The sequence below is a fragment of the Clytia hemisphaerica genome, unplaced genomic scaffold (genome assembly GCF_902728285.1).
Source record: "Clytia hemisphaerica strain Z4C2 unplaced genomic scaffold, Clytia hemisphaerica genome assembly, whole genome shotgun sequence".
Classification (NCBI taxonomy): Eukaryota; Metazoa; Cnidaria; class Hydrozoa; order Leptothecata; family Clytiidae; genus Clytia; species Clytia hemisphaerica.
In genome coordinates this window covers 1119273-1128945 of record NW_027104471.1, presented here as the reverse complement: position 1 = coordinate 1128945, position 9673 = coordinate 1119273, and the positions used below count along the sequence as shown (strand labels likewise).

At 34.3% G+C, this 9673-nt stretch overlaps 1 protein-coding gene across 1 annotated transcript; it reads left to right on the top strand.

Moving 5' to 3' along the window:
* Positions 1 to 9612, top strand: LOC136821197 (uncharacterized). The gene is made up of 2 exons (XM_067077432.1): positions 1 to 55; positions 8347 to 9612. The coding sequence occupies exon 2, from the start codon at positions 8364 to 8366 to the stop codon at positions 9306 to 9308; it is 945 nt and encodes a 314-aa protein (XP_066933533.1). The 5' UTR covers positions 1 to 55; positions 8347 to 8363; the 3' UTR covers positions 9309 to 9612.
* Positions 9613 to 9673: the final 61 nt, after the last annotated feature.

Below are 9673 nucleotides of genomic sequence, written 5' to 3'. Positions count from 1 at the left end.
TCAAGCTTTGTAGTGGCCTGCAAAACTGAACACTCAGCCAGTCAGCAGTCAAACAGTAGGATTTTTTTGTTTGTTAGCTTCCTTTTTTCCATTTTGAAAATTGCAGCCAAGAAGAGGTGTACTTTAAACCAACTTTGTAATTATTAGTTTTTCTGATGCTACTTTAGTTTTATTTGGCTTTAGTTTTCCTGATTTTCATGGAGACTCTGCCTCTGCGTGCTGTTTTTTGTGGGGTATTTTGTTTCTGTCATCTGCTATCATGTTATGTCTTTCTAGTTCTATAGACTTTTTTTCAAAGAGGACGTCCTGTTGAATAATTATGTAGTCCAGCCATAAAAACAATGATAGAGACAGGCATAATTACTGTATCATGCATATTGTAATAATTATGCATGGTTTTATCATTGTTTTTCTGCTGGACTACATAATTATTCAACAGGGTGGCCTCTTTGAAAAAAGGTCTATGTAGAGTCATCTATCCGCCAGTTGGCAACCAAAATTTTTTGATTTTATTTAGGGCATAATACGTGTTCATATATATAGGCGATGACCTCAAATTAAATTATATATATATATATACTCCACTCCAGCAATTCGGGGGAAATTATCTGCTCTGTTTTACCGTGAAGTAAAGTAACTTGCAGGGCTATGCAAGTTTCCATCCACTGATGTAAGTTACCAGACTTCACGGTACGAAAAACTCCGATACTTCAAATCATGTTGCTTGGAAAGATTGGCAGAACTATCATCGCATGCTAATTCAGGAGAAAGTTGAAAGCGCTCCAATTAAAAAAAACTTATTTACAGGTAAAAACATCCAAAATTCCCGCTGGGTTTTACTTACAATTTTTGCACATATTTTGTCATATCTTTTAACGCACAGACAAAATATTTTTTCTGTGGATCAAATTGGTTTTAATAAAAAGACAAGCTTTGATTAAATGTATTTCTTACTTGTCAGTTAGTCACACTAGCGTCCCGCTGAAATGCGAATCAAAGATTAATGCTGCGAAAGCGCTATATTCTGACTCTCAAGCAAAAAAATGCTTCTAAGGGGATTCATGGAAAAATAACCCGCTTTTTAATGATAGGGTGGTCAGAGGAAATTTCAAACTTACTTGCAGAATACCAAACCAAGTTTAATGGAAAGCCATAACCATCAGAAGAAAAATGAGGGGTCATTTACCTTCCAATTCTTTAAAGTTCCAAAGATATTCCATTTTGTAGTTCAATTTTTCAAACATTTTCGTGCACGCATCGCCAGCCATTTTGTACATTCATTACAGCACCAAAAGCGAACGTGTTTTATGAAAAATTCCACTCGGGAGGTTTGGTGCGAGTTTTATTTTCCGTAGATGTAGCTCAGAAACAGGGGTAATTACACCATAATCTTTCCATAGCGCTTGCCACCGGAAACAGCTTGATTCTTACTTTTTTCACATTTGGAAAGAAAAAACATTGTTCTTTCTAAAAAATTCACGTTCGATAAAAAAATTTGATTTTTTCAATGAAAAAAACGCATTTTAAGGACATAATTTGACTTCCTGAAAAATATACGTTGCTCCAACCAACGAACGTGGTACGTCTCAAAAGCTAAACTATTGCGGGGAACGATGCAAAAAATTCCAGATTGATAGCTGTTTCGGGTGGCTAGCGCTTTGGATTTTAGAACCCCCGGATAAAAAAATTTGCCGTGCCGCGAACAAGAAGTTTGAAGAAACTCACCCGCAAGTACTCATTTTCAAATTTTGAAGAAAAAGAAGACACGATGTGCTGATTTTTTCTGTAAAAGAAAGCTGAATAAATTCTCTACTACACTTTGGAAAAAATACTTATGTTAAAAGAGGTTTCCTTCCTTGAGGTATGTAAGCTTGAATATTTTTTTCTCGAAAATCTATGTTTTGTTACTGCCGCACGCGTAAGGCCCGACCTCCCTATTAATGAAATTAACATTCTCAAAAACTATGAGAAATTGTCCAAAATTTGAGCCATAGATGAAAAAAATTGAGCCAGCCAACCTTGACATATAATTTGAAGATCAACTTCCTAAGAAAAAGATCTACGGGGGAGACGGAACCCACCTAAATCCTTGCACAACCGGATAGGCTATTTCCCGGAAACTTTGCCGGCCGTCAAACACTGGCCCATTTACATGTGCGAAATTGTTTTTACTTTGGCGTATAAACAAGGCCTCAAAAATCGAAGCGCTGTCTCGGGAATTGAATGACAAATTTTGGTTGGTTGATTTTGGCTGACTGCACGTTTTATTTTATTTCAAACTTTCAAGTTTTAATTAATTGTCTTGCCTACTTGATTCAGGTAACTCTCATCCTTGTTGTTGCAAATACATCCTGTAAATGACTGCTGTTGTTTTTTCTGAAGGCTTGGTTTCCTAGTGTGACTAACTGCTTGTAAGAAATATGTAAATTATTTCTTATTTTTTCAAAGAAAATGAACTACAATATTTTCTTGTTTATGAATGGAACATTGATTAAAATTTTCCTGTATTTTCCAAGGAAAATTATGTATGTCTTGTATTTTCAAAGGAAAATTAGATGAAACACATTTCTTGTGTTTGGTAATGGAAACAACTTAAAGCAAATTCATATTTCCCAAGGAAAAAATTACATAACCATAATTTTAATATGGTTCAAGAAAATTGTCTAATATGAAGCAGTTTTTTGCTTCTTTCACCAAGCTGATTTTACAAGTTAAAAGGTAAAAAATGGAGTTATCTTGAGGGCAAATGAATCGAAACTGCCATTTTTTTCAGTGTAATGGCAAGGAAGGAAGATCTTGTAAAACTATTCTTATACTTGGAGTAGTTTAGCCATTGTGACTGACTTTGAAAAGACTTTGTTTGAAAAGAGAATGAGTTATCAGGATTTCAAAGCGCTCTTGAAAATGTTCAACAAAGAAGATTACAACAGGGATATTTTGTTATAGCGGAGCTGGATGAAGGACGAGAATTCCTTAGCGGATTGGCTTCTTTGTCTTTTCTATTGTAAACTGTTGATAATAGAAATCCATCTCTGTCCCCTTGAGTATTCTGTTTTTATAAGAAAAATGAAGCAGACAAAGTATTCATGCAGTACGTTTGCACATATTTTGCTATGATGCTCCCGCTTTTCATCAAAATAATATTTGTAGAAGATACCCCAAAAGCTTCCTTGTAAATCTATTTTTATCAGCGTGTGTTATGAATTTGAGAAGCTTTCATGATTTCTCTTTAAAAATTTCGGATGTATATATTTTGACAAAATATTGTTTCAATTGACTTGAAATTCTTTCCATAATCAGACATACCGACTTGCTATCCGAAAATATCAGTTAGAAAGTGAGGCACCCCGCGGTGTAGCGCAGTATTTCAAATGAAAAAGTACTACATCTTAGAGAAGAAACTTCTTATAACTTTACTAATGAAAACAATGTTTTTCATTTTTTTAAATTGTCATTCACAAATGTTTTACAGACCCTCTTGATAATTAAAAGTTTTTAACCGTGAACGATAAATGCAGCAGCAGAATCATTGGCTAAGAGGAAATCCAAATTTCACGAATTTGTAATTAAAAAAGTTAAATTTCATATCAAATTTTAATGTCAGGGACAGAGATAGAACAAGGGATTTTTAAATGTGCGTTATCCAGCTCCGCTATAACACATCCCTGATTACAATAAAGGAAAAGGATACATATTTTCACAGCTTTAATTTTAAAGCCGAAATTTGACCAATTGAAAGATCAATACGGAAAAGACGCTAAAAAGAATTGCTGTGTAAACAAATGCATTGTCAGATTACCTCAATTGGCAAGGCACTGGTTTAACACGCATGAGGTTCGTGGTTCAAAACCCAGGTCCCGGGTTGAAAGATCAATACAGAAAAGGTGCTAAAAAGAATTGCTGTGTGCTTCAAAATTGCTAGCGAAAAATCTTAATGCGAGAATGGGAGAGTTAGGATTTAAGCATATTATAATATAAATGGCCGCTACTAAAAACAAATTTCACAATTTTAGGGCCATTCTGAGAAATTGTCGACCATTATTGGAGATGTTCTATCCCAGTTTAAACTGCCCTAATGGGTTTATCCAGTCAAAAATAGACCTTTTGCTAGGTGCGATACCATTTTGACTCCAGCAAGGAAAACATTAGAGGTCTATGTGTGAAACATAACGACTAACGTCCCTTTCCCCTGGGGCTATTCAAAGGAATTGCTAACAATGGGATGGGAGATATCTATGCTCGCCAATTAAATGCATGAGTTACAGCTCACTTAGGGGGTGACATAACGTACCCCTTTTTCTGGAATAGTTGTTGAGTGAAAAGTATCTAGTTTGAAGTACCTTGTCTGTTGATTGCTCATTCATTTTCCATCCTATATATGTAGCAAAAGATAGAGGAATATCAAAGTATTAGAGATAAAGGCTCAAAAAATACTTCCCAGTTCTTGATCCAAGGTTTCTTATACCAGGGTTTTTTTCTTCAAGCACTAAGCAACGCCTCCGTTTGTACTTTCAAATTGAGTTTTTAATGAAGGCGTAAGCCGCGCTATCCAGCCGAAGGCTGGGTATAAGAGACTGGGGGCGCCTAGAGCCCCCGAAAGCTGAGCAAATTGTGTCTCAACTGGCACTTTGAATCAGCAAAAGTTGAATGTATACCTAGTTTATCAATGATCGAAGTTAATTAAATTACTGAAAATATCTAAATCATCTGAAATCATAGCTCTCTTTAATTGAGAAGATGATGAAACTCTAAACTCTAACTATGGGTTCCATCCATTTTAAAAAGGGGAAGAGAGACTTATACAGCTTATAAAGTGTTTTATATGGTTAAATTTGATCTTTTACTTTTTTCTTGTAAAAGAGAATAATAAACTTTCTTTCAAATTGAGTTTTTTTAATGCCACCGTCTAACGTAGCCTAGTTAACTAAGCCCTTATTCACAAGGCTAGGACACACGGCTTATGGCAATATAGCGTTTTCGGCGCTGTAAAGATTTTTTATATTTACGGATTTTAAGTTTGCCTTGGAATACTGGCTTAGGGAAAAAATTGGGAGTTTTCGTGAGCGATAGAAGTTTATAATTATTTTATCAGAAAACGAGTAGAAGAGGTGGGACTCATTGAATGCAAGATCTTTCTTTGATTATATTATGATGTGAGACTATTACCATGAGAGAGCCGAGAGATATATTTGGAATACTGTATCAGAAAAAGTTTTCAAGACCTGATCCCGACCTGATAGTGCTTCTCTTGTTTTTGGGAAGAATTGAACTGATGAAGAAAAAAGAATGCTATTCGTCGTAAAGACAGCAAAAGTTGCTTGTTTCCAGAATGGCAAATAGTAAAGTAAAGATTTGTGATTGAACATTGACTATCGTATGTGGCAATATATAAGAGAGAGTACTTGTACAGATCCTATGCTGTAGTTCTGTATTCTGATTGGATTGCATGACATGATATTGTATTATACTGTAATGGATAGATGATAGACAGTTCTTGGTTTTTGACTGGTTGTGGTTTCTTGTTGTTTTATGAATTTGAGACTTTATGCTCGATTTTATAGACAATGACATCTTTCGTTTTCAAAGAACATAAAACTGTCGGTGCTTATTTTCAGTGACAGCTATACGAATTCAAGACTCAAGAAAATGTTTTTTTTGGGGGGGATTGATTACATTGTTTTGTATACGGTATTTTAGCCTGCTAGTCTAAAGTAATTTTTATTTATTTTGTTGAAGGTTATTTTTTAAGATGAGCTTTGTAAAAATCATACAAAATACTTTTATGTCAAATCACAAAATTATCACTCAAGAAACGAATTTGTCTCTAGTTGACTGTTCCATAAAACACGAACATAACTTTTTGCAAAAAATGAACAAATTTTTCCTTCACTCTCCATCGGCACACTTTACAATAGAATTTCATTTTATATTTTACAAAAGGAGCGCATAAACTGTAAGACGGAGAGTTTGTTTATCTAATCTTACAATAAGAGCCAATCAGAAGATAGAAAAAAAGACGAAATGAAAAAATTCTAAATAATGTTTTGATATTATGTTCTGTGTGTGGTGTGATTTCATATTTTCGATATGAAACGAATTAAGTCAACGACGAATAATTATGCAAATTATGTGAGTTTATGTTATCCCTCGCCGCAAAATTTGAATTGTCGTTGTTGTCAGTTGATAAGCTACCGAGTTTACTGTCCCTAAGCTAGTTATTCAGTCACAACTTAACCATCAGATTTATCCAAGTGACTGAATCAAACTAGCTTAGATTTCTAGGCTACGTCTAACGGGGGCATTTGGGTGCTTGAAAAAACCACTGTATACATATTTAAGAATTTAAGAGCTTCAAATAAATAGATTTTTAAGAAAATTTAAAACAAATTAAACTGCCTATTTATAGTGAAATCTCATGTTTTCTACAAATTTCTAAAGAATTAGACTATTTTCTATAGTTAGTAAAGAGGAAAGGTAAACTTAAACTTTTATGGATCATTCATCAAATTCGCTTTAACTTTATTCTTTAGAAGTTTGTAGATAGCAAGAAATTTCACTTTAAAAATGGTAACTTATTTCTGGCACACCCGGAATGTGAAAATAGTTTTGCAGAGGGGGTAGCTTGAACTAGATAATTTGCTGTGAAGTCAGGAAATGTACCTGAAACTGAATCCTTTTCTTCAGGATCAAGACAAAACGTCCAATCTCATAATTAGTGTCTGAGAAAACTGAGAATTTTTCTGTTTGGCTAACCTTAAATCTTGAGCTTGGCCCTTTTTTCATAGTGAGGGGGATCCCATCTACATGAAAAAGGGTCAATCTCAAAATTTAAAGTTAGCAAAACAGAAAAATTCTTAGTTTCCTCAGAGAATAATTTTCACAGGAAAAGAAATTCGATTTCCAAGGTTAGAAATTTCAAGATTTCTTAGTTGGGAAATAGATAAAATCCAATGGAAAATCCAACCTGGAACTTGGGACACTCTCCAAGGATGGAAATTTTGCATTTTCCATGGCTTGGAATTTTCAAAAATCCAGGTTGAAAAAAGCCAAAATCAAAAAGTGATGACAGAGATGTGGAAAAAGAGATCTTAAACAAGGTTTTTGTTTTTGTGAACAGTCACTCGCTAGCCTAGGCTTGATGGCTCCCGGTCAATCTCTCATAATTGTTCGCACAGATACGTGGTTGATCTTGATCACTCACACAGCTTAGCAGGGCACCATTTGAAACTATGACACAAGTACCCTATGTGCTTCACTGTGCGAACTCACTGCGATTGACCGAGGCCGCTCCGAAGGGACGTCTAGTCTGACGGAAACTTACAGCTTGACTGCTCACATTATAGCCTAATATCTAGGTTAGCTATACATCAAAACAGTTCTGCGCAATAAATCGCTTGCGGTTTTCTCAAAGGACATGCGCAGAAAATGGTACAAAAATGTAATTTCCACATGGATTTTTAACGTTTTTCCAAACAGTTTGGAGAAACAAAAATTTCCAACCCAAAAAGTCTAGTTTTCCAAGAAAGAGTCTCAATTTCCCAAAGTTAATTTCCACATGGATTTCTAAATTTCTCAAAACTGTTTGGAGAAACACAAAATTTCCAACCCAAAACGTCTAGTTTTCCTAGGGGGAGTCTCAATTTCACAAAAATGTAATATCCACATGGATTTTTAACGTTTTCCAAACTGTTTGGAGAAACACAAGTTTCCAACCCAAAAAGTCTAGTTTTCCAATCGAAAGAGTTTCAATTTCACAAGTGTAATTTCTACATGGGTTTTTAAAGTTTTCCAAACTGTTTTGGATAAACAAAAATTTCTAACCCCAAAAGTCTATTTTTGCAAGGAGGAGTCTCAATTAAAAAAAAAAGTAATATCCACATGGATTTTTAATGTTTTCCAAACTGTTTGGGAGAAACACAAATTTCCGACCCAAAGAGTCTAGTTTTTCAACCGGAGGTATCAAATTTACAAAACTATGTATTTTACATCGATTTTTGACCTTTTTTTTTAATTCCCAAACTGTTTGGAAAATAAAAATTTCCCACCCAAAAAGTCATGTTTTCCAACCAGCCTTGGAAAATTGTCATTTCTACTTTTTTTTTCACTTGTTTTTTCAAGGGCATTGGTTTATTCTACAAAACCTATGGGTAATTTACGTTTTTCAAATCAGCTTAAAAATTGCTAAAATTTCCAACCTTCAATTATAAAACCAAAATTTCCAACCCAAAAATAATAAATATTGAATTTCCAACCTTGGAAATCGAAAAATTTTCTTTTGTTTGAGATTGGATCTTTTGCCTTGATGACAGTGATATGGGCTGTTATAAAGTATCATTTATTTATCAGCATGAGATTGAGGACTCATGAATGATTGCAAAACAGAAGATTCAAAGGATGAACAAATCAAAATCACAACAGCATCAAAGCTGTTCAGAGACTTATCCAATTCCAAAACATTTGACAGAAAGGAAATTCCACTGACAGCTTTATCAGAACTTGTTTCAAAACATGGCTGTCAGCTTATCCAGGGTGCAGAATTATGGGAGGAGACATTGAACTTTTCAAAGATTATCTCAACCGGTACTAAAAAAGTTGACCTGTTACTAGATGGGGGTCTTTACACTGGAGAAATGATTGAAATCTTTGGCCCACCAAGTTGTGGGAAAACACAATTTGCTTTCAATGTGGTGGCAAATGTACTTTTATCTAAAGCAATGAATGTACTTGTTTATGATTCATGTGGAAGCTTTAGTGCAAAGCGAATCAATGAGCTTGCTTCCTTTAAAAACCCTGAACTTTCTCCTACTCAAAGTAGAGAATTATTTTCAAAACTGTCTTGTGTCAAAGTTTTTGATATATTTTGTTTACTAACTCACCTGGAACAACTGAAGGAAAAGCTATCATCTGGGATAGACCAGTTTACCACTCGGTTGAAGTTTATTATTGTGGATTCAATTACTCTGTTGATTTCGCCAATTTTGGGAGGAAAACAAACTCAAGGCCACGGTCTCATGGCAAGGTTATCAATTCTTTTAAAGGAGTTGGCTTATGAAAACAACATTGCAGTACTTGTTGTGAATGGTACAGTCACTGCAAAAACTGGTGAATATTTCAATAACAAATTCAAGCCTGCACTTGGAAAACATTGGTTAAGTGCACCACATGTCAGATTATTTATGGAATTTGCTTCGACCAAAGATTTGACCTTGAGAAAGCTGACCATTCATAAACATCATAGACTTCCTATTCTAAAGAATAATGCTTCATTTTATATCAGCAAATTAGGTCTGCAGGATGATACATCATAGTGTAATAAGTAACTAGTTTTTTATGTACATTGAACATAAGTTTTTTTTTCCAGTTTCACTTTTAACTGGAAAACTGTTTTATTATGTTCATGAGACCATTGTCATTACCTTAAACAATACAGTTAGATTACCCCAGGGGTAAAACCATATAAGGTAACTCTAATTAATAAACCTATTCAATTTCATTGATCTTGCCTACTTTTCAACTCTTTAGATATATACATACATTTAAATTTGTATTTGTAAATAATGTTCTATATTTATATGAAAGATAAATTCTTATTCTTATGCTTGCCTTTAATAATCCTGATTTTTTATCTTAAATCATCTCAGTTGAAACAGTTTTGCTTGTAACAGAATAACAG